General features: G+C 43.7%; 1 protein-coding gene across 3 annotated transcripts; it reads left to right on the top strand.

Annotated features, from left to right (window-relative positions):
• Window positions 1-814: 814 nt before the first annotated feature.
• On the top strand, window positions 815-25,375 carry cbwd (COBW domain containing). 3 transcript variants are annotated; one of them, XM_077004246.1, is made up of 8 exons: window positions 815-1,553; window positions 19,704-19,809; window positions 20,297-20,387; window positions 20,593-20,685; window positions 22,402-22,493; window positions 23,430-23,489; window positions 23,826-23,863; window positions 24,973-25,374. In XM_077004246.1, the coding sequence occupies exons 2-8, from the start codon at window positions 19,710-19,712 to the stop codon at window positions 25,021-25,023; spliced, it is 525 nt and encodes a 174-aa protein (XP_076860361.1). In that variant the 5' UTR covers window positions 815-1,553; window positions 19,704-19,709; the 3' UTR covers window positions 25,024-25,374. The 3 variants fall into 3 exon arrangements, with proteins under 3 accessions (XP_076860361.1, XP_076860360.1, XP_076860359.1); XM_077004245.1 differs by lacking the exon at window positions 815-1,553 and adding an exon at window positions 18,938-19,363 and having other exon boundaries at window positions 24,973-25,167; XM_077004244.1 differs by lacking the exon at window positions 815-1,553 and adding an exon at window positions 19,390-19,595 and having other exon boundaries at window positions 24,973-25,375.
• Window positions 25,376-25,826: the final 451 nt, after the last annotated feature.

The following is a 25,826-nucleotide window of genomic DNA, read 5'->3' as shown; positions in this document are numbered from 1 at the left end:
CTTGTACCTGGGCTATGCGTAGCTGCCACCCACGGGACCCATTTGAGGCTGTACCTAGTGTTACTATCTTAGAGTCTTTTAACCTTGGGGTTGTGATGTCATCGCTCCTTCTTTTACATTTGTTATAATAAAAGTGTTATCGTACCTACAGCTGTGTGATCACTGTATGGGGATCATCACGGGGAACCATTACGATTGGATGGGGCTTTTCCCCCCCCTTTTATAATTCGGGAGTGGCGTAGTTTACATTCGTTTGGGTTACATCGGCTACAATTTATTCGTTTGTTTGTTTTATTTTTTACACATTCAGTGTAGTAGCAGTCTGCAGTTTAGGACGTGGCCAGAGAGTAATGCAACTTTACGTTTCAGAGAGCTCACCCAAACCCTCCTAGTCTGTTACCATAACAGCACATTACAATAAAGCTGTTTTAACGTCATATATGGTCATATGGTTAGAAATTCATTGCTCTTATCACTGACCTCGTGTTTAACGCTGGCACAAACTACCCGACGCTCCAGCGAGGCGAGAGCTCGGGTCAGTGACGCTATGAGTGCGGGATATTGATGACAAGCCTTAAGAAAGTGAAAGACCCAGAGAGCGCCTGACAAGTTGCTAACAACAAACACAGCGCGTGAATTGCGAACGCTGTCGAACCGCGTCTCGCGCTTTTAGAATAAAAGTTTTAAAACTGTTTCCGCTTTTTTTGTGGTTTAATTTTTGGGTGGGACAAAACTACCTGTTTCTGATATTGGGTGGGACCACTGGAAATGGTAATTTTAACCACTGGCAATCGGTCGATCGCGACAATTCTTAATTTGTGTCCATTTTACACTCGCCCCCCCGTCAAAAATTTACACTTGCCCAAAATCTCTTCCCAAGCGATCTTGGCAAACCTGAATATGTATTTCCTTTCGTTCATCATTTGTATATGGACCCCTCTGATAAAGCCTTGGTCACTGTAGGAGCCGTGTCATATTTGCAGCTTTAATGGTTTGTTCTGAGTGTGCGCCCTCTATAGGTGAGCCGTTCCTATAAATTGGCGACTGAGATGCAGAGCCGGAGAGGGGCAGACCAGCAATACCATTGTTGACCTCAGCTGGTTCAGTTGGCACGCCAGTTCGCTTGTTGTGAGGCCTGCAGCCATTGGGGCCTGCTAACCAGAGCAACTCCGCTTACTTGGGGATACGCAAATACTTCATGCTACTATTGCTGTTTTCATTTGTTACTTTGGTTTTTTCCTTTTTTCTTTGTTTAAACATTTGCTTGCAATAAATATCAGCATCAATCAGAAGTCGATTCTCTTTGGATTTATTGGAGGCCAGCTGCGAGTCCGACAATAACACTGCCCTCTCCTGAGTGGTAAAGACAATCTATCTGGAGATTGGAGGCAAGGGGTTACAGGACAAACCCTAAACTGTTTTACCATTACAGTACGTCAACAATGTGCTGTGGATTATTCGCGGATTGAATCCTTGGAATTGCACTTGTTTGAGGACAACAGGAAGCTGCGGCTGCACAATGGCAAGTTGAACAATGAAATGCTTCAACGGAGGTTCGTGCCTTTCGATGTTAGATTTGGATGGGTTTCTCGTTAATACATAATACGGGAGGAATTTAGAAGTAAATTCGGTCTAAGATTTTTTAGATGATGGACTGCGATTTTGTTTGTATCTGCTTTTGAACGTATCCAGTCCTGTAGCGTTTAGTGAATTTGGTTCGATTTTTGTGATTTTTGAAAGTGGCTTTTTTCAGTAAGTATGGCTGAGAAGGCAATGACCGACGCTTTGAATGGTGACACGGCGGCACGTTTGCGCTCAGCCAGATCTGGAAAAATGTCTCATATCACTCGGAGAATGAACATTTTGAATCAGTTGATGGCCAGCAAAGATTATATTGATGAAGTGAAGGTAAACATGTCTAAATTCAGTGAATACCTCTCCGAGTTTGACGAATTACATACATCTTACGTCGGTATGTTAAATGAGGAAGAGCGCGTTAAAGACGATGAAACATGGTATCAGTCAAGACGAGCTCAAATAACTGCTTTTACCGCAAACGTGGAAGAATGGATTATGGCTGTGGAGAATCCCAGTTCCATTACCACTGTTTTTTCTGATAATGTTGATGCTGAGTCCGACTAACGACGCTGCATCACACAAGTCAACGGAATCAAACGCATCAAGTGAGACGTCAAAGTCATTGCGCATTAACACAGAGGCTGAGAGAGCTGCTTTAATGGCTAAAGCTTTGAAATTACAAGAGAAACATGTTATTCAGGAACAGGAAGAAAAGCTTAGGAAAAGGAGGGAAACTTTAGAATTGAGCGCTGAGATAGATGCAGCAACTGCGAAAATAAACTATTTAAAAAAGGCTGCAGCTGAGCCTTATTTAGTATCAGTACCTTTGTTAGGTGCTGAAGCCATCAAAGCCACAGCCGACACTTTAGCTGCCACACATGTTCCATTGGGTGAAATGTTGACCAGCTCTCTTTGTAGCAATCCCAGCTGAAGAATGGTCAAAACTCGAAACTGATGATTCGTTAGATTTATTTGATGTCTTCGGAATTCACCGTAAGAGCTAGTTAAAATGGAACAAAGTTTGCAATTACCATACAGAACAATACAGACCATGAAAGCATGTTCAGTGCAAAACAAGTTCACAATCGCTTCTCACAATCAATATCGGTACAATGTATACTTAAGTGCTCAGACCAAACAGACAACAAAAAAGAAATAAGCCTCTGGCAATTAAACACCTTCAACTCAGTCAACCATATAAAGTATTTACCTTGTTCGCCATTCAGCTAGGTGCTAGTTTTCCTTTTATGAGAGTCCTAACCACCTTCCTTTCTTGATGTCGTTTTGCCTTCTTTTCGCGGCAGTGACATAAATACGCTGCGCAGCGTCACAAGTGGGCGGCGCAGCAGCAACCACCAAAATAAGAGTCCTTTCTCTTACATTAATAAGCAACAACAAAAAAAAACCAAAACAACTGAATGTGTCAGATCCTTTACACTCCCACCAAATCACAAATACGACACACTGGGAATCATTTACTAGTCATGAGTGATTTCTCTAGATTAAGGATCTTCGAATGCTAATGAGTTTACATACAACCTGAACCTGAATCAAATATTTCATTGTTAAAGCTAAACCTCAGACTGAGAAATGTGGACGTAAGAAAGTAAGTAAAACATTATTCAGACTCCAACAATAGTACAAGTTTCTGAATTGGCCGTTCAACTATAGATGGGGCACTGAGGCGCTCACCATTCTTGCCTAACTTTCGATCGCCGAGTTGTATTTTGACTCTCCTTACTAGTCCATCTTTGGCAGTAGTGGTTTCCAAGACCCTAGCCAGTTGCCACTCATTTCTTGGTGAGTTGTCACCTTTCTCCATCACTATGTCTCCAATCTGCAAATTCCTTCTTGGGACATGCCAGCGCTGCCTAGTAGCAATGTTTGCAAGATACTCCTTGCGCCAGCGACCCCAAAACTGCTTCGAGAAATACTGAACATGCCGCCACCTTTTCCTTGCATACACATCTTCCTTGCCAAATGTGCCTGGTGGGGGCAGAGGTGTAATATTCTTCAAGGTGAGCAAGTGATTAGGCGTAAGGGGCTCTAGGCTATTTGGATCACTGAGGTTGTTGACAGTTAGAGGGCGATTATTTACAATTGCCATTGCCTCATACAGAAATGTCCGCAGAGAAGAGTCATCTAGTCTGCCTGAAGTGAGTGAAAGTGTATTGTTCAGGACTGCTCTTACTGTCCTGATCTGCCGTTCCCACACTCCGCCCGCATGACTTGAGTGAGGTGCATTCATGCAGAAGTCACACTGATTCTGTGCAAGAAACACAGCCAGTCTTTCTGTATTAATTTCATTTAGTGCTCTCTTTAATTCATTTTTGGCCCCAACGAAGTTACTTCCTTGATCAGACTTGATCTGCCGTACTGTACCTCTTATCGCAATGAAACAACGCAGCCCATTAATGAAGGCATCGGTTGACATGTCAGTAAGCATCTCTATATGGACAGCACGAGAGCAGAAGCAGGTAAATAGGAGACCGTACCTTTTGTGAATGCTTCGACCCTGCCTTGTTAAAAAGGGACCAAAACAGTCCATTCCACAATAAGTAAATGGTGGTGATGGTTCCAATCGCTCTGGTGGAAGGTCAGCCATTTTTTGCTCCTCTACAGGTCTTCTTTGCTTCCTACAAGTGATGCAGTTGTGAATAAAGGATGCTACAATCCTATTGATGCCTGGGATCCAAAAACCGTTGGATCTAATCTCATTTATTGTAAGACCCTTACCTTGATGGCAGACCCTTTCGTGGTAGTGGGAAATTATCATTTTTGTGATGGGGTGATTTTTAGGAAGAATTGCAGGGTGTTTAAATGAGTTAGGAAGCGATGAATTATGAAGTCTACCTCCCACCCTGAGCACACCATCCTTATCTATGAAAGCATTAAGAGAATGCAATTCATGATGAGATGGCAGAGAGGTTCCTTTGCTTATTTTCTTCAACTCGCATTGATACACCTCTCCCTGCAGGGCCTTGATTATGGTGCATTGTGCATTGTCACGTTCAGTCACAGTAGTTAAGCTGTTAGACGTGTCCTTGTTGATTCGTCTGAGGATGCGAGCAACTGCCTGTGTCACTCTTCGCCATGAGGAAAAGTTAGACAAACGATCTATCAGGCTTAGATGTTCTGCAGCTTCCGTGTTCAGAGTGTGTACCACTTTGATTTCTGGGTCTCCAATGGGTAGTTCTAAAATAACATCTGATGGAAAGTACATGTCTTTCTCCCATAAAAACCTGGGTCCTGTGAACCAGTTGGAGGACAGCAGCTCACTGACGGTCAAACCTCTCGAAGCATGGTCTGCTGGGTTTTCTGTAGTAGGGACATATTTCCATTGCTTAGGGGTTGTGCTGAGATGAATTCTTTGCACCCTGTTAGCTACGAACGTGTGGAATCGCCGTGCCTCATTATTTATATAACCTAGCACCACCTTGGAGTCAGTCCAGAAAAATTCTTGAACGTTTGCATATCCAAGCTCCTCTTTTAGCATATTGCTGACCTTTACCGAAACAACTGCAGCTGTCAGTTCTAGCCTCGGGATTGTTGTAAGCTTTGTGGGAGCTACTCTTGACTTTCCGATGACTAAAGCACAGTGAACCTCTCCATCTTCATTACTGAGTCTCAGGTATGAGCACTGACCATAGCCACTAGGGCTGTCGCGGTGTAAGAATTTCCACTGCGGTAAATTAACAGGGCTCCACACCGCGATATGCGGTATTATCGCCATTTTTGTTGTTTTCACAAACATATCCTGATTTAAGTGCTATTATAAACACGTTTTTATTGCAGTTGTTATTAAGAATATTATATTTTTATAACAAAGCCGACACAGTTGTAGGACAAATTAAACAGTCCTTATTGTTAAATGCAGAGCACGTAAGGCTAATGACGTGCAATAAGAACGCTCCTTTACTCTTTCATGGAAACAAAGTCCAGCTTATAGCCTACGATTGATCTGCGCTGTGCAAAGAAGGCAAAAAAACTTGAGCACATGAGATCAGAATTCGTTTAAAAAAAAGAAGGAAAACGAAACCCTTCCTTTAGTAATAAAGTCTAGGTTTAGTCCGGCGTTATCATGTCCTTGTTACGTGCTAGGAAACCAACATGTTCACCTTATGTGGTTTCAGAGAGGATCTAAGTGGGGTAACAATGTTTCCGGCAGCACTAAAAACTCTCTCTGGTGGTGTGGGCGTTGCACAAATACACATGTACTTGCGGGACACTTTAGAAAGCAGAGGAAATCTAACCTGGTTGTCGCGCCACCAGGCGATGGGATCTGCGTTAGGGCTCGTGCAGGTAGCTCGAGCTCGGCATGTGCGCGAGCTCTCTTAGTTTCCCCGTTTCACAACAACCTTTCGCGCACAGATTTTGCATATTGCCTCGTCTAAATTGTCCGGCTCTCTCTTTTCATTCGGTTGAAAGCCGAAATGCTCCCAAACTGGCGGTCACATTTGGTTTTGCGACCAGAGTAGCCGCAATTGTTTCCATAAAAAGGCCACTCAGAAGCAACGGATACGAAAGTTTTTAAATAGTAATTAACATCCACCACACACGCAGCGAAGCGGCTTACGTGTAAAACAAGAAGAACCTTGTGGAAAAAAAGAAAACACGAACATCGCGGTGTGACGGTTGCTTGGAATTCCCTGCGGTTGGCAGGTGAATATCGCGGTATTACAATATTGCGGTTATTGCGACAGCCCTAATAGCCACTGATACTTGCATCCGAGAAATGATGCAACTCTGTTCTGATGATTTTTCCAAAGTTAACAGGTGCATAGCTTCTGGGAATGTCAATCTTGTCCAGATTGTTCAGATCACCTTTCCAGTGTTCCCACCTTGGCTGAAGTTCAACTTTCAGGGGATCATCCCAGCCAGTGCCGTGTCTACACATCTCTTGTAGAATTCGTTTTCCAGTGAGCAATATGGGTGCCACAAACCCTAAAGGGTCATACAAGGACGCAACTGTTGATAAAATTCCACGACGAGTGGCTGGCTGGTTTTTGAACTTGATCTTGAACTTGAAACAATCAGAATGTGTGTGCCATAGAATACCTAAGGCTCTTTCCAAGGACGTGTCATCAAATGCCAGATCCAGCTCTTTAACATCATTTGCTCGTTCTGTAGGAGGTATACTTTCCAAAACAGCTTCATTATTCGATACAAATTTGTGTAGCCGTAAGCCACCCTGAGCACAGAGGTCTCGTGCTTCTCTTGCAAGCTTAATGGCATCTTCTACACTTTTTGTGCTAGTAATCCCATCATCAACATAAAAGTCCTTCATCACAAAGCTTGCACCTAGGGGGTACACATCACTGTTTTCGTTGGCTAGATGTTTCATCCCATAGTTTGCACACCCAGGGGAGGAGGTGGCACCAAAGAGATGGACCTTCATGCGGAACTCACAGGGCTGTGCATTGAGCTCTCCATTTTTCCACCAGAGGAATCGAAGGTAGTCTCTGTCAGATTTGTCCACATGAAACTGATGGAACATTTTTTCAATATCGCACATTAGTGCAATTGGGTGTTGACGAAAACGAATGAGGATACCAAGCAGGTTGTTAATTAAATCTGGTCCAGAAAGAAGATGATCATTCAAGCTTGTACCTCCATACCGTGCTGAACAGTCAAATACTACACGCAATTTGTCTGGTTTCTTTGGGTGGTAGACACCATGATGAGGAATGTACCATTTCTCTCCTTCTATTCCATCATCCCTTATTTCTTCTGCATCTCCTCTCTTTATGACCTCGTTCATGGACATGACATAATGTTCCTTATGCAGCTCATCTCTTAACAGCCTTCTCTTGAGATGGTTGAGTCTAATTGTAGCAAGCTGTCTATTGCATGGCAGAATGGGCCTTTCCTTAAAGGGCAAAGGCATCTCATAATGGCCTTGAGCATTTTTCTTTATGCTGTTCTTTAGTTTACTCAGGAAGAGAATATCTTCCTGAGACACCTTTCTACATGCATCGTCAATGTCCTTAAAGTCTAATTCTAGTATACGAACAGCATCTGCTGGAGTGACAGGGGGGAGCTCCCTAACAGCCACACGATGACACATGCTACTGGATTCAGACATATCGAGATATGGTAGTGAACATCCCACAATGCTCCACCCCAGATCAGTTTGCACAGCATACGGTTCTTCAGACCCTCCTACAATTACTTTCCTTGGTGCCAAGGCCCTCGAGCAGTTGTAGCCTATTAAAAGGCCAACCTCACAGTCCATTAGTGGTGGGATTTCGTCTACAATGGCTGCAAGATGCTTCCAGTGCTTGGCTGTGTTGCTGGTAGGAATATGGGTCCGATTTACTGGTATACAATTCTTGGTGTACACAGGAGGTAGGTCAATATAAACAGCAGAGCTATAGCCTCTAACGCGAAGCCCTGACACCCTTTGGCTCTTTAGAACTGTGTCCTTACCAATCATGGTGGTCAATTTCAACTTCACTGGATGAGTGTCTGCTTGTAAACCATCACTCACCTCTTGATCAATGAATGTAGTATCACTCTGTGTGTCAAGTAAAGCATAGACAAGCTTTTCAGAACTCGGACTGGTCTTTGATGAGACCCATACAGGCACAATCATTGAAGTGTTGATAGACGGTTCTTCTCCAGCTACGTTGAGAGCAACGGCTTCCACTGCCTCACTATTATTAGCTTGTGCTGAGGCCATAGGAGGTGCGGGTTTCTGAGTTTTCTCATAGGCATCATCATGAAGACATGTGGGATGTTTCCTCTTGCAGGTTCTGCATAGGAGACGCTGGCGACAGTCTCTTGCACTATGTCCATGCTTTAAACATCCATAACATAGTCTGTTCTCTCTAACAAACTTCCGACGCTCTTCCAAAGGCTTTGCTGTAAATGCAGTGCAGTTATGAAGCCGATGTTTATTATCTTGACAGAGCATACATGTTTGTTTAGTATGCGACCTTGTTACCCTATCATCATCTGTGTTTGTTTGTGTGCTGAAAACACTGGCCTTGTTCCTCTTGACATCCTTGGTGGTTTGTTTCTCTGATGCAGATTCAGAAGAACGGAGTGCATATAGAGAGGTTATTGGATTGCAAGCAACCTCTGCTTCCACTGATACAAAGGCTGCAAATTCTTGGAAGGTAGGGAAATCTTGACTTTGGTTCAGTGTTTGCGTGACTTGTCTATTCCAACGAGAAGCTGCCCAGTCTGGCAGTTTTTGTACAAGCTTTTGATTTTCTTCGCAGTCATTTAATATTTGGAGACCCTTAACATGAGGCATGGCATCCAGACAGGCATTCAAGAAGTCAGAGAATTCTCGCAGTCCCACAGCATCCTTGTGTTGAACCTTTGGCCAGTTTGCCAACCTTTCTCTGAAAGCCCTTTGTATAATGAATGGTTGACCATACCGCCGATCCAACTTGCTCCAGGCATCTTGATACGCTTCAGCATCATTTCTGTAAAAGGTACCATCTAGAGTTTTACGAGCTGGACCTCCTACAAACCTTTTTAGATAGTACAACTTGTCAGCAAAGGAAGCACTCTTTTGATCAATGAGTGACATAAAGGAGTTTTTCCACTCAACGAACTGCATTGGATCACCAGTGAAGACAAAGGGTTCTGGCACTGGAAGTCTATTTAGGGCTATGCTGTCTTGAAGAGCCTGTGCAAGAGAAGACATGTCTGTCTGTGGTACTGCAGTTACAGTGTTGGATGAACTTTGAATAGGGAGTTGGCTAATGTCTTGATCTGTCCTTGGCTCATACGCAGTGAATGAATTATCAGTTCTGTATACTGCTTCTTGGCTATAGATACCCAACCTAGCCTGAGCTACTTTTAGATCTTTCTCTGCCTGTAACCGTTCTAACTCACGTTTTTGAGCTTCAACAGCTTGTTTATGTTGTTCTTCCAAATGCTGAATCTTTTCTTTTTGTTTATTTTCTTCCAATAATACCTCATACATAGCTTCCTTAGCTGCCACATCTGCTGCAGCGTCTGCACACTTAGATGCCAGGCATGAAGTCACGGAGTGATGACTGGAGTAATGACTAGAATGGATGATGGACTTGTGGCTCACCCGTGAGATAGTAGATCCATAAATGGAACGAGCATGGTCACAATCGAGCAGTGTGAGAAGTCGACCTTTTTCCCTATCAGAGTCAAACTCTCCATCTACACGTGATATCCTTTCATAAATGATTTTGGTAATATCAGCAGTTACTGACACACATGCATCAACCTGTCGTCGTATTTCAGGGTGCGGTGCATTATGACGTCTGTTTTCTTCATAAACACCTGTAACATCATCCCTTGCCTTCTCCAAGTTGTCCACTAGAGCAGTTAACTGACCATCTGAAATATCTGATTTAAGTTGTTGGCGTGCACCTCGGGCCTGAACTTTCCATTGGTTGTACATGGAAATAAATTTTCTTTCCTTTTTATGAGCCTCCTCCTTTTGGAGAGAGAGCATTTTTTCTGTAGGTTTGGGTGCGCGTTCTGAACGGCGAGGTAGATTGGATTCATTTTGAGATTCTTGAAACTGACCTTCTAATTGTTGGTTTTCTGCAATGCCAGTTTCATTTTCAACCATACGCACATGTTTGGAACTATCAGTTTGCTTTTTAACCCTTTCAATTGGATTGGCCATTTGAATTGTAATTTAGTAACACAGTTAAGAGCAATGATCACAGAAGAAATCACAGCAAAACAAATCAAACAGACAATTATATAAAAACTGTAGTTAATCGGCACTGCTACTAAAGATATGCCACATTAAACTAAAAGTGTCCACAAAATTACTATACATGAACTGTAAATTAAAATTATATATAAGTGTCCGTTTACCAAGACAAGCACCAAATTTATTTTCCCAGTTCATAAAACTAATTTGGTTTCAGTCACTGTGATTGGAGAAGATATTTTCTTCCTTTCTGCCTTGCTATTCAGCTCTCACCTTGAATAGCCGTGTAACTTTTGACCATCGCATCTAATCCATTTCAACTGCCGCCTGTAGGAGGCGCAAAGTCACTACCGTAGGCCTTGCTGTAATCCGTATGAGAACTGGAAGTTAGCAACCCGAGATGAAATGCTACAGTGAAACCTTTCGTCGCTAATTCCAGCCGTGTTCGCAGCAGTCGTCAGGATTGATGAGGGTCAAGCTCTTACTGTAGCAATCCCAGCTGAAGAATGGTCAAAACTCGAAACTGATGATTCGTTAGATTTATTTGATGTCTTCGGAATTCACCGTAAGAGCTAGTTAAAATGGAACAAAGTTTGCAATTACCATACAGAACAATACAGACCATGAAAGCATGTTCAGTGCAAAACAAGTTCACAATCGCTTCTCACAATCAATATCGGTACAATGTATACTTAAGTGCTCAGACCAAACAGACAACAAAAAAGAAATAAGCCTCTGGCAATTAAACACCTTCAACTCAGTCAACCATATAAAGTATTTACCTTGTTCGCCATTCAGCTAGGTGCTAGTTTTCCTTTTATGAGAGTCCTAACCACCTTCCTTTCTTGATGTCGTTTTGCCTTCTTTTCGCGGCAGTGACATAAATACGCTGCGCAGCGTCACAAGTGGGCGGCGCAGCAGCAACCACCAAAATAAGAGTCCTTTCTCTTACATTAATAAGCAACAACAAAAAAAAACCAAAACAACTGAATGTGTCAGATCCTTTACACTCTTAATCTTTATGGAACGTCCAATCCAGCAGTCAGGCCTAAAGCAGGCGTTCATGTACAATTTCCCATACTTGATGTGGGCTCAGATGCTGATTATACCAGGTCTTCCTTTTATCCAAGAGCCATTGGTGAAGTGAGGACTCAACCACAACACACTTCAGCTCGTAGTCTCCCCTCTGCTGTTCCTACCACCATTCCTTCTACCCATTCTTTCACTTCCCATCCAGCCACAGGCTCTGGTCAGCCTGCTGTGCCTCACCAGCAGACTCAATCCAGTTCTTTGCATGAAAGTTACGTGGATAAAATCTTGGAAAACCAGAGTGAGTTAACAAGGATGCTCATGAAACAGCAACTTCTGTCTACATTGCCACAAGGTAACATTCCTATTTTTGAGGGCCATGTTCTTGAGTATCAGTCCTTTATTCATTCCTTTGAAAATATGATTGAACGCAAAACTGATAACAGTAGAGACCGCTTGCAGTTTCTGATTCAGTATACTAAGGGACAAGCACAACGGCTGGTCAAGAGTTGTGAATATATGGCACCCGATAGAGGGTATGAGAGGGCAAAGGTATTACTGAAGGAACACTTTGGAAACGAATACAAGATTTCATGTGGCTATCTGGACAAGGCTCTTTCTTGGCCCCAGATAAAATCTGAGGATTCCAAAGGGTTGCAGGATTATGCCATGTTTCTCAGGAGCTGCTGCAATGCTATGGAGTATATGGAGGAGCTGGATACAGTATCCAATATGAGAAGCATCACCCTCAAGTTTCCGTACAAGCTCAGAGAGAAATGGCGCAACAAGGCATATGAGCTACATGAGCATCGTAATCGGAGAGTACGAATCTTAGATCTTGTCTCTTTTATTGAAAAACAAGCTTTTATATCAGCTGATCCAGTCTTTGGTGATCTTCAAGATCAGACACCCAGTAGGGGAAAGCTTAAGCCTATCTTGAAGTCACCACCTTTAAAGTCATCTGGCACTAGCTATGTTACGAGTGTATCTCTCCCCCTAAAAGAGGCAAAGTTTCAACCTTCTTGCATCCTTTGTCACTCAAAGCACACTTTGGATAATTGTAAGGATTTTGCAAAGAAAGTTCATAAAGATAAGCTCAGCCTTTTAAAGGCCAACAGGATATGCTTTGGATGTCTTCAGGCCACAAACCATATCAGTAAGGATTGCAAACAACGTCTCACATGTAACATTTGTAAAGGGGCACATCCAAGTGTCCTACATATTGGGAGAAACACAGTACAACAAGCGGACAAGATCTCTGGTGTTATAGGTAGCGCATTAGCAGAGTTATGTGGTCACATAGGGGCTGGAGATCAAGAGAGTGTTCTTCCTATTGTTCCCGTTAAGGTCAAGGCAGCAAAGGGCAGCCATGTCTTGCAGGTCTACGCTCTCTTGGATCCTGGGTCGTCTGCCACCTTCTGCTCTGAGGAGCTGATGTCGCGCCTCCATATGAAAGGTAAAAGGACACACATTCTTCTTCGGACTATGAATCAGGAATTGTCTGTTCCCACTTATGTAGTTCCAGGATTGGAGGTTTCAGCATTGGATGGCGATAACTTCCTTTCTCTTCCAAGTACCTTTACACAAAAGGAAATGCCTGTCACCATAAACAGCATTCCCAAGCAAAGTGACTTGAAGCCTTGGGCATATTTAAGTAAGATAACTCTCCCCACCATCAGTTCCAAGGTAGAGCTTTTGATTGGTACGAATGCCCCTAACCTTTTAGAACCTTGGGAGGTTGTTAATAGCCAAAACGGGGGTCCCTATGCGGTCAGGACACGATTGGGGTGGGTTGTAAATGGGCCCTTAAGAAGTTCTGTTATTAGTGGTGACTGTGCAACTGTGAATAGGATCTCTGTGGTGGATCTGGAAAAGCTGTTGATTTCACAGTATAATCAGGATTTTAATGAGGTTGCGTCACAGGAAAAGACTGAAATGTCTATTGAGGACAAGCAGTTTTTAGGGATAGCCAACAGAGCTTTCTTGGACGATGGACATTATAGTCTGAATTTGCCCTTTAGGGAACCCGGTGCGTTTATGCCGAACAATCGGCAAGTTGCAGAACAGCGCTTGCAAAGCCTGAAAAGGAAAATGAAAAGGGATGAGCAATATCAATATGACTACATCACATTTCTCAATGACAGCCTGGAGAATGACTATGCTGAGGAAGTTCCAGAGGAGGAATTGGTAACATCACCAGGAAAAGTATGGTATTTACCACACCATGGTGTTTACCATCCTAAAAAGAAAAAGCTCAGAGTGGTGTTTGATTGCGCTTCTTCTTTTCACGGTGTTTCTCTTAATGCGGCACTACTCCAGGGTCCGGACTTGACCAACTCCCTCATTGGAGTCATCATGAGATTCCGCAAAGAGCCTATTGGAATCATGGCTGATGTCAAGTCAATGTTCCATCAGGTTAGGGTGGCAAAGTCTGATGTGAACTATTTGCGATTCCTCTGGTGGCCACAAGGTGACACCAGTCAGAACCCAAGGGAACACCGTATGCTTGTACACATATTTGGTGCTGTGTCTTCCCCAAGTATTGCAAGCTTTGCTCTGCAAAAAACCGCTGCTGACAATGAGAGCTGTTTTCCCCCTCAGGTGACAGAGACCCTTCGGAGTAACTTTTATGTGGACGATTGTGTCAAGTCTGTGGCCAAAGAATCGGAGGCCATTCAGTTGGTACAGGATCTTACTGCATTGTGCAGTAGAGGTGGGTTTCAGCTTACTCAGTGGGTCAGCAATAGCAGGGCTGTTCTTGCATCCATTCCCGTAGAACACCGAGCCAAGGGAACTAAGTCATTGGACCTGGACAAAGACCATTTGCCTGTGGAAAGAGCACTGGGGCTGCAGTGGTGTGTGGACTCTGACAGGTTCCGTTTCAACATCACCTTAGGCCAAAAGCCGCACACCCGCAGAGGTATGTTATCCGTTGTCAGCTCCATTTTTGATCCTCTTGGGTTTCTTGCCCCTCTAATTCTTCCAGCCAAGCAGTTGTTACAGGAGCTCTGCGGTAGAGGCATTGGATGGGATGAGCCATTACCGCAGCCTGTGCTTGACCGGTGGATGGCATGGACCGGTAGCCTGGAGAGGATCAAGAACTTCAGTGTGCCACGCTGTCTGAAACCCCAGGGCTATGGAGTGACGAGGTGTGTCGAACTGCACCACTTTGCTGACGCCAGTGAGAGTGGCTATGGCTCTGTCAGCTATTTAAGACAAGTGAATGAACAGGATGTGGTGCATGTCGCCTTTGTCCTTGGAAAGTCTAGAGTCCTTCCACTAAAGACCATCACTGTTCCTAGACTGGAGCTGGCCGCTGCAGCACTGCTGGTGAAGGTAGACCGGTTGCTTAGGAGAGAACTGCACCTCCACTTAAAGCCCTCGATTTTCTGGACTGACAGCCAAACAGTGTTGAAATACATCGCAAATGACTCGGCAAGGTTTAAGACTTATGTTGCAAATAGAGTCTCGCTGATCCGAGACAATACAAATCCGTCTCAATGGAGATACGTGAGCAGCAACGACAATCCTGCTGATGACTGTTCCAGAGGACTAAACGCAAGAAGGTTCTTTGAACAGAGGAGGTGGCTTTATGCCCCTGAATTCCTTTGGAAGTCTGAGGACAGTTGGCCAACAATTGGAGCCTTGGGCTCTGTGTCTCGAGAAGATCCAGAGACAAAGAAGAACGCCATCGCGTTTGCCGCTGTGGTGAAAGCTGAAACACCCACAGACCGGCTTATTCTGTACTTCTCCGATTGGATGAGACTACTAAAAGCAGTGGCATGGTATCTCAGACTAAAAAGAGTTTTGACCATGAGGTTGAAAGGAGGAAAAGGATTCACCTCATCGCATGGTGCTTGTTCTAAAAGGGGAAAGATGGGTATCAAGTCTAAGGACTTCAGGAGTTCTACTGGTGGTCAGCTCTTTACAGCGAATGACATTGTGGAAGCAGAACGGGCTGTCGTTGCCTACGTCCAACGACAGGCATTTCCCACAGAAGTTGCATCACTGGGTTCTAACCCATGTAGGCTGTATAGGAACAGCAATCTCTGCCGACTGGATCCTGTGCTGGACGACGGCATTTTGAGAGTAGGTGGCCGACTGCATAAATCTGCAATGCCTGTGGAAACCAAGCACCCTTGTATTCTGCCCAAAGAGTCCCACATTTCAATTCTCCTGTTAAAACACATTCATGAGCGCAGCGGTCACAGTGGGAGAAACCACATGCTCTCAAAGCTGCGGGAAAGATATTGGATTTTACAGGGCAACTCTGTTGCAAGAAAGGTACTTTCGAGATGCGTCACATGTCGAAGGCTGAAGGGCAGAGCTTGTGAACAAAAGATGGCGGACTTGCCTCTGGAGAGGATCCTGCCTGATCTCCCTCCCTTTACTAATGTGGGAATGGATTACTTTGGCCCTATTGAAGTAAGGCGGGGAAGAAGCACTGTAAAAAGGTATGGAGTTCTTTTTACCTGTATGTCTAGCAGAGCAATACATCTGGAAGTTGCTTACTCGTTGGATACTGACTCATGTATTCATGCGCTGAGGAGATTTGTGTGTAGGAGAGGCCAGGTGAAGCACATCAGGTCCGACAATGGGACGAACTTGGTGGCAGCTCATGCGGAGCTAAAACGGGCCCTGATGTCATTAAACGAGGAAAGGATCCGAGAGTCCCTACTTCCTGATGGGATCGAATGGAGCTTCAATCCACCAGCTGCATCCCATCATGGCGGCGTTTGGGAAAGGCTCATTCGCTCTGTTCGGCAAGTGCTGAACTCTACACTCCGTCAGCAATCTATTGATGATGAAGGTTTCCAGACCATGCTTTGCGAGGTAGAGGCAATCCTTAACAGCCGCCCCCTCTCTACGGTGTCCTCAGACCCACATGATCTGGAACCATTGACCCCTAATCATATTCTCCTACTTAAGTCTATGCCGATTCTACCTCCTGGGACTTTCTCGAAGTCCGATCTCTATGCCAGACGTCGCTGGAAACAGGTCCAGTATATGGCTGACCTGTTCTGGCACAGATGGACCAAAGAATATCTTGTCTTACTGCAAGAAAGGCAGAAATGGAGAACGGTTAAGAAGAACCTAAATGTTGGAGACGTTGTCCTAGTAGTGGACCCCACTGCTCCTCGGGGTTCCTGGCCATTAGGAAGAGTTTTGGAGACCAAGCCTGACGGCAAAGGGCTAATTTGGTCCGTTAAGCTAAAGACCAAAACATCATTCCTCGAAAGACCCGTTACCAAGTTGTGTCGACTTCTTGAGGCAGAAGAATGATCATTATCTCCTGGTTACACTAAAAGGGAAGTACCACTTGCACATCATGCAATTCATGTAGGAGGTTATACCGACTGCTTACTGACATAATTTTTGTGGCTCCTCTTGTCCATGTTAAAATAATTGATCTATGATCATTTAAGGGGCTGGTGTGTAGGAGCCGTGTCATATTTGCAGCTTTAATGGTTTGTTCTGAGTGTGCGCCCTCTATAGGTGAGCCGTTCCTATAAATTGGCGACTGAGATGCAGAGCCGGAGAGGGGCAGACCAGCAATACCATTGTTGACCTCAGCTGGTTCAGTTGGCACGCCAGTTCGCTTGTTGTGAGGCCTGCAGCCATTGGGGCCTGCTAACCAGAGCAACTCCGCTTACTTGGGGATACGCAAATACTTCATGCTACTATTGCTGTTTTCATTTGTTACTTTGGTTTTTTCCTTTTTTCTTTGTTTAAACATTTGCTTGCAATAAATATCAGCATCAATCAGAAGTCGATTCTCTTTGGATTTATTGGAGGCCAGCTGCGAGTCCGACAATAACACTGCCCTCTCCTGAGTGGTAAAGACAATCTATCTGGAGATTGGAGGCAAGGGGTTACAGGACAAACCCTAAACTGTTTTACCATTACAGTCACCCTTTGGCCAGAGCCGTATAGAGAATTAATGTTTTTGCGACGTCTTTTTTAAACGTCTTTTGAACGTCTATTACTGACATTCAGTTGACGTTAATAATGGACGTTCAAAAGACGTCCACTGAAAAGCCAGAATGAACGTTTTTGCAACGTCTTTTTTAAACGTCCTTTGAACGTCCTTTATTGACGTCAACTGAATGTCAGTTATAGACGTTCAAAAGACGTTTTTAAAAAGACGTCGCAAAAACTTTCATTCTGGCTTTTCAGTGGACGTCTTTTAAACGTCTGACGAAGACGTTTAATTGACGTCTTTTGGACGTGTCTTTGCTCAGTGGGTTGGCATCACAACTAGTGCATTTCTCAAAACAGTTAGTGCAAACAGCAAAACTCAATGAAATACCTGCAAAAGCAGATACTTCACTCAAAATTCTTTGTTTTTGCCCCAAAATTAAATATTTAGGTCAGTCAATTTGTCAGTGCCATCAGACTATCTGTGTGCCATTGCCTATGAACAAGGCAGTCAAAATACTTAGTCATGTTGTCAGTGCAACTATAAGTTACAGTCAGTGCAGACTGTATATTCTGATGGAAACTAGCTAAGCTTTTGATTTCAAGAACGCTGCACATTCTGTGGTATATCAAATACATGTTACACACATACAAACACATGGAACACAAAGTTACACATGACTGTATGTGGGAGACTGATAGCAATAAATTGGACTGGAATCAAATTTGTACAGCAATATTGTTTGATGGTATTGGTCGCACTGCAATTTGTTGACTGAAAAGACAGACAACTGACTGGAAAAACTGCAAAATTAGAAACTTATTCTACATATTCAAAACAACCTGAGCACATACAGCCTCCTCTTGCTGTCTGAAAATGGAACCTTTGCTACCACTATGAGCTAGTCTTGAGATATTCGGCTGCACCCAGCAACCAGCTTCAGCCATTGTGAGACCATGACTTACATGTAAAACATGTAAATTGTTGCCACAATTGTTGCCCTTACTGTATTTCACTGTTTTGTCCCCTCAGCTTTACACCACACAGTCTTATCCCTCTACACCATATAGTCTTACCCCTATACACCACACAGTCTTACCCCTCTACACCACAGTCTTACCCCTCTACACCACACAGTCTTACCTCTCTACACCACAGTCTTACTTCTCCTATTGGCTGTTCACCCTATACATGGCCTTGTCTTTCCATTATGAGACTTTGTGATACAGCCCTGTTTAGCATCTATAAATGTTTGCCAATTACGGTACAGGTTCATGAGACGCACCTCTGACCTATGGTTGAGACCATTTGTTGATCTAAGTCTTCACCAATTCCATTTCTTACTGTAACTGAATGTTCACTTGTAAACAATTTAATCAAATTAGGATAAATTACCAAAATGTAACAAAAAAATTAACGAAATAAATAAATGTAAAATGATGCCTTAGAGATTATGACAAAAATGTTCAGCACTTTTGCATATAATGACCTAGGCGATGACCTAAAGACTAAATGTTTGGGAGGGTAAGACAATGCAACAGACAATCCATACACCACATTTTGATAAACACGCTATAAGCAACTGATAATGTAAAAAAACAACAGACAACTTTCCATGTCCATTTGCAATATGTACAAAAGCATTTGCAAAATGTTAAACACAAGGAGAAATGCAATTATGATGTGCACAAGTGACAGGGAAAATGAGGCGTACTACTTCTATTTAAATACAAAATGTGGTGTACACTTCTCCAGTTCTCAGCTCTCCTCTACTATGACTGACACACTATTACATTGAAATATACTATTCGAAACACTAGAGGGCGCGCTTATTCCGTTCTAACATACTATCTTAAACTGTAGCACACGCGTTCACGGGCAAACAAATACGGAGTTAGATGTATCACAAATCGCATTTAATTATGTTAGCGTTGGTATCCAAATCTATATGAAAGTGAATTTTACTATGCCGTAAAACTGTTGATAATCTGTTACTTTATAAAGTGCATGCAGTCGTTTTACCTTTTGTTAATCGCGGAGCTAGCTAGGAACTACTTTAGGATAGTGTGACAAAGCCGGACGTTAATCCGTGTCACACAACCTTCGACGAACGAGCTGAGTTTGCCTAATATTGAAAACAACGTGTAATTAGAAACAAATAACCGCTCAAGAATTGAGTAAGTTGCTTTGTGTGAATAATGTGGTCCAGTCTGTGTCAAGTCTTGACACTAGCAATCATGACACTTTAGCTGGCTTGTTAGCTTCTTTTTTACGTGACCGGTTAATTTAATTTTGCGCAGAAATAACGCTTAAATTAAAATGCGACGAGATTGGCCAAATAACCTAGTGAACTATATATAGAATAAGTGAACGGAACGGGACCCGAACTTGGCTCACTACTCATTTATGGTCTTAGATTCTCAATAATGCTTTTGTCGTTGTTTCTCAAATGAATTAAATCTCAGATAGCGAATTAATCTATCTTTTTTTAACCCAATATGTAAAATTGTTCAAAAGGCCCTGATGGATGACGAGGACGCTTGTCCAGAGCTTGTCCCCATCGAGGAGAAGACACCAAGACCCGCAGCGCAAATACCTGTGACCATCATCACGGGCTACCTGGGTGAGGAGGGGTCAAGGGACTCCTGTGGTTTAGCAAACTGCTCCCGTTCGTCTAGACTAATTCAAACAAGAGAGCCTCCGGTAGTTGTTGCCTGTGTACCTGTTAGTATCACAGCTAAGATTAATCTGACCGATTAATTTCCGACAAATATTGCTGGGGTTATTGAAGCCTCTGGACTTTGTGTGAGAGAATGCTGCCAGCACACCTCTTTTGTGCAGAGTTCATGAATGGTATTTTATGATCCTTATGGTAGGGATGGGGGTTTCAGGGTTCAAAAATGTACAGTAGGTTAAATTCAGGACTTGACCAATTCTCTGCCAGAGAAAATGCTCCTGGCACTCCACAGCGCAAGCACAGGAACAGCTAGGGCACCTGGGTAAACTTAATACAAGGTGCATCCTAAAACACCCTAAATATGCGTTCAAGTTGTCGTGTGGCTGTTTAAGTATATGTGGTTCTGTTCTGTTGTTTTGTTTTGTTTTTACAGGTGCTGGGAAAACAACACTTTTGAACTACATACTGACTGAGCAACATAACAAAAGAATAGCTGTCATACTCAATGAATTTGGAGAAGGCAAGTTGGCTTACAATTCTTTTTAAGGAAGTTTAAGGAAGTTTAGGGATAGGTGATTTTCTGACTCAAATTATCTCAAAATACTTTAGCTACATGTTCCAGAACTGGATAGTTCTGTATCTTCTGAGATTAAATTGTTGTGAGTGCTCTTCTGTCTAACAGTGTGTGTGTGTGCGTGCGTGCGTGCGTGCGTGCGTGCGTGTAGGCAGTGCACTGGAGAAATCCCTGGCAGTGAGCCAGGCAGGCGAGCTGTATGAAGAGTGGCTGGAGCTCCGGAACGGCTGCTTGTGCTGCTCTGTGAAGTACAGCCACACTGACCTCAGATCAGTTTTTACATCAGTTCATGGGTTAAAATTAAACATCCAGAACGGCTGCTTATGCTGCTCTGTGAAGTACAGCCACACTGACCTCAGATCAGTTTTTAAATCAGCTCATGAGTTAAAATTAATCGGTGCTCAAAATCAGAGAAGAGAACTGTGCTTGAAGGAAGTATTGTAGTAAACGCTGGGTAGCTCTCCGGGGCTTTGAGCCAGGAATAGGGCTGGGTATCGATTCAAATTCCAAGAATCGATCCGATTCCGATTCTGAAGATTAAGAATCGATTTATTTCGATTTAATCCGATTTAATCGATTCGATTCGATCCGATTCGATCCAATTCGGGGTTTAGTGTTATTAAAAATGTATTTATTTGAGCTGTTTCCTGACTATGTACAGAAGCAACATGTTAAAACTAGTATTATATCAATATTAATCAGCAAATAGTTACTGGTAGTTGGTAGTTACTGATGGCTGGAAGACTGGTGAAAAGGGTCATCATAAATCTACCTTCAAGAAAGGTAATCCAGGACAATAAACAGAGGACATCTTTGAGGTGTCTATATCTGCAACAGTGGACTCCTACTGGGACACTAACCAGTGCATTATTATTATGATTGAAATAATTAAGAAGTCACCCAAAAGCTGTTGCTACCAAATGCATTTTTATTTTAAAAGTGCTCACACTTAATAAACTGAAAGTATAAAATGTAAACGTGTATTTTTCTTTAAAGTAAGAATATAATAACAGAACTGTCACGTTACGGTCCCCGACCCCTCCCTGTTGGGCGTGTGTTAACGTTGTCTGCGTCTACTCGTCTGCGTATCTCCGCGGGTGCGGGTGCATCTTGTGATAATCCTCACCTGTGACTCGTCTCGTCATCACGTGGGGTTTATGTGGTTTGTCTTTAATTTGCGCGCGCGCAGCGTCCTGTGCTCGTCGTTGTTTGAGTCACACATGTTCTATGTAAACGTGTTTTATGTGCGCTGTCTGCGCTTCGGTAAATGTAATAAACGTAACGGTTTGGAAAGTGCAAAGGATTCTGTCTCGTCCATCGCCTTGCGCCCAACGTTACAAGAGCATTTTTAACTTTTTTAAACTGTAAAAACACTGGGTAAACGGTCAGTGACACGGACTAACTGTAAATAGTCACCGACACTGGATAAACTGTCCTTCTGTTTTTAGATTGCCGATTTGACTATCGTCGTTACCGTCACTGTCCGTCGCCATGTTGTTTTACAGTTAGTTAGACCGAGCACGCCTGCGTGAATTCAGTGACTAGGCGGGGGTAAAAGTTCACTAAAAAATCGATCTTTGGACGTACGAATCGATAATCAGATCATCATATGCGAATCGATTCTGAATCGGAAAATCGATTTTTTCAACACAGGCCTAGCCAGGAAGCATGTTTACTCTGTTGTGTCTTTATTCATGATCGTGTTAGGACCAGATAAGCAAAGACTGGTCATTGTACTGGACTTGATTGTTCAAATTCTACTCTTACATAATTGTAAGTAGCTTTGGACAAAAGTGCCAGTTTTTAATGTCATTAGTGTAAAATGTAAGGATTGTAAAATGGTGATGACGGTGTAAAGCTAGATGTGAAGTGTGTAAGAGTGTAAAGCTAGATCAAGAGCAATGACAATAGTTGTATTTTTGTTGTTGTTCATCTATAAACTGATTGTTTTGCACTGTTCGCAGAGATAACGGACTTAAAGCAATTGAAAATTTAATGGAGAAGAAAGGCAAGTTTGACTACATTCTCCTGGAGACGACTGGTCTGGCAGATCCAGGTACTTTTTCAGCACTGGTAGCTGCTCCTTGTGTCCTTACGTACTCTCAATCAGAAGAAACCAAATGTCCATGTACCCTTTCAACTCCTTTTCTTGTTGATCGTTTTAGTTCTTTATTGAAATAAGAACAAGATGACATAATCTTTTCAAAAACAAAAGATCTTACAGCCTCAACAAGTTTGGGCCGCTCCTAAGTCGAGAGCAACTCCCCCCTCTCCAGCACCGCATGGGGAAGGGGGCATCAGACAACACTTGGGTGAAATAGAAATCAAACGTAAGGTCTTAGGGGGCAGCACCTCTGCCAAACAGACTGAGCACTTGATTGACAGGCAGAAGGGGACAACGCCAGGCTGTGTCTGGCAGACAATTTAGCTTGTGGGGCTGACGGAGCACGCTCAGACCAGGTCTCTTCTCACTACACTGACTTGTCATTGGCTGAGACAGGCCTGTCACTCTGTGTGGGTCTCATGGGAACAAGCCTCGCCCTTTGTCAAAAAAAAAAAAAAAAAAACCTGGTTATAGCCTAAACCGGGGGGGGGGGGGGGGGGGGGGGGGGGGGGGCATCCAATGTCTTTTAAGAACACTGCTTTCATTACTATCCTATAAAATATTTACAGTGCTTTCTTATTCTACCCTGACAGCTTGACAAAGGTCCATTATTTGAACAAGATGGGCCTTTGCTGTCACAAGAATCTGTGAAATAACTTAAATCAGAAAAGTTGAATCACACGGAAACAAACAAAACAGATTCTGTAGTGACAAAAAAAAAATCCATCCACCCATGAAATTTGGTAATGCATTTTAAAGCACCCAAGAAAATATTTTTATTTTGCTTCATTTCCACCCCCTGCTCTCCCAAGAGTGCCGCACTGATCTGGGTGTCACAGGGCTGTGGTCACCGCGTTGGGTGATTGTGGATTATTCTGTCCCCACCAGGATCCGTTGCCTCCATGTTCTGGGTTGATGCCGAGTTGGGAAGTGATCTTTACCTGGATGGTGAGTATTTAGTTAAAGAACCGAGTCAAAGTCCTCAAAAAATCCTTGCCTGTCTGCGGAGTGCTTTGGGGGCACGAGTGCTGCTAGCACAGAGCCAGACACTTGTGATTGGCTCAAGTTGTTTACAGCACTGCTGTTATTTTTGCTGTTATTTTCTGTTCTAAGTACATAGGAGAACTGTGCAAGTAAGACTTGTGAAAAGTCTCTGTAACCTGCTGTCTGTTTCTGTAACCTGGGGTCTGTTGGCCCTCTAACAGAAAAATCTGTGTTGTGCAGTATGCAACAGTGCAGGTTTATCCTGGCTACATTTCACTGATATTTTCATTTTCATTTCAGGCATTATTACCGTTATTGATGCAAAATATGGACTACAGGTAACCAAAATACTATTCATGCAAATTAATTTTTAGATGCTATAAGTACTCAGTAATGGCAAACAATTAGGAAATGAACACAACATTACTGAGCCATGTTGAGTTGAGCCTTTCACAGTGTGTATGTGGAACACCTTGGTGAAAGGAGCAGACTGTGAATAGCAAAGCACTTGCACATTTTTGTGATAACTACCCCTCTGAATTCCAAAGCGCTCCCCGGAGGTGCCATGTGGGTATTACTTTGCTCGTGTCACTTGCCTTTGTGGTGAAGTGTCTGTTCTTCTGGTCTCCTCCCCACACCTTCCTTCCTCTACTGCTGTACTGGAGGACAGTGATGGTGGCACCTGTATAATAGAGCGTCATTTACAGGGTGTCGGGCCCAGCGGCTCACCCCTCCCCGTTTACAGCCATGCTGCCGTCTTAGCCCAGTGAGGCCCACTGGGGAGGTCAGGGGGGGAGGTGGGGATGAATAGAAACTGGAGGAATTGTGGGAATCTCAGCAGATCACTCTAATGGGCCTGTCACCTCTATGGCCACTCAAATGCTCAGGCCTGATGTGTTTATCAGATGGGGTGAGAGGTTGGGTGTGTGTGTGTGTGTGTGTGTGTGTGTGTGTGTGTGCGTGCGCGAGCGAGCGTATGGGCTTGCACACGTGCATGGTCAGATGGGGTCAAATAAGACCTTTCCACTCACTCTGCTCGTCAGCGCTGACCGTCCTGGACTGGCAATTTGGACATTTTCTGATTTATATATCTAACTGCTGTCAGTAGGACTGAAGTTCTTTTGTCAGGGCTTGATGTGGACTAGCGTGATGAGTCTCTTCAGGCACAGGCCTGGTCTGGGACTCTGGTGTGACTAAAGATTTAACACTGCCATAGTTGAGCGCACCATGGTGTAACCTAGCAACATTAAGTGGAGCAGAAGAGAATCCCGTCAGTACGCAGAGTGTTACAGATCTGTGATTGGGACCTCTGTGTCACATTGGCCATGGTCACTTTTCCTAAGACTGAGAAGACGTTTATGTTTGAGTTTGGGTTGAAAAGACCCGTATGTTTAATTAAAAATACTTTTGCATTACATGTTCTTTTTCTTTTCTCTGCATTGTGTAGCATCTGATCGAAGAGAAACCAGAAGGTCTAATTAATGAAGCGGAGAGGTAAATGAGCTCTTTGATCACACGAAAAAATTTCAGATGCTTTATTCACCTTCTAATTTCATACATCAGTGCATGTACACTAGCAAACAGACATGGGGGGGGGGTCATTTCCACCTTTCCTTTCACACTTCCTGCATCACTCTCATCTTGACAAGATCATCCAAAGTTGTGGAGTAAAATGACTCTCGCATACAGTTGCCCTGCTCACCAGGGGCTTGCTGAACCTTCAGGGGTTGTTAGTCTGATGCAGAGCAGATTCCCCTGTGTGATCCCGTGAACTGGGGGCTGTGATGCCACAGAAACAAGATGGACGTTTTTCCACAGGTTCTGTATTATGTGCCATACGTCATGGCTGCATTCCAGAACTTTTCTTCCAGATTGCAGTCACTGCTCATTCCTGCACCCGCCCCCCCACCCTCCGCCAAACACTTGTTCGTTGAAGCTCAAGTGTTTAACCACCAACTGGTAAAAATAGCAAACAGCTTGTACCTTTAAGCACCCATATGGCTACTTGTTGATTCTCTCCCCCACTTCACCTGCTGTAGCTGGGTGGTACTGCCCACACACCCCCCCCCCCCCCCCCCCCCCCCCCCACCTCACCCTGCTGTAGCTGGGTGGTGTTGGAGATGTTTGGAGGCACAGTGGAATGCTCTCAGGAGCCCGTGACAGCCGTGCTGAGCCTTTATTCCTCTGTTGTGTTTTCCCACCGCGCAAAATGGTGTGGCCTTCAGAGTATGACTTCAGCCATGCCACCCACACACTGTGAGATGAGAGGACTGTGGGGGGGTAGCACAACAAAGAGTGGTG

The sequence above is a fragment of the Brachyhypopomus gauderio genome, chromosome 4, assembly GCF_052324685.1.
Source record: "Brachyhypopomus gauderio isolate BG-103 chromosome 4, BGAUD_0.2, whole genome shotgun sequence".
NCBI lineage: Eukaryota > Metazoa > Chordata > Actinopteri > Gymnotiformes > Hypopomidae > Brachyhypopomus > Brachyhypopomus gauderio.
Note: the sequence above shows the minus strand (reverse complement) of the source record. Positions and strands in the feature narration are given on the sequence as shown.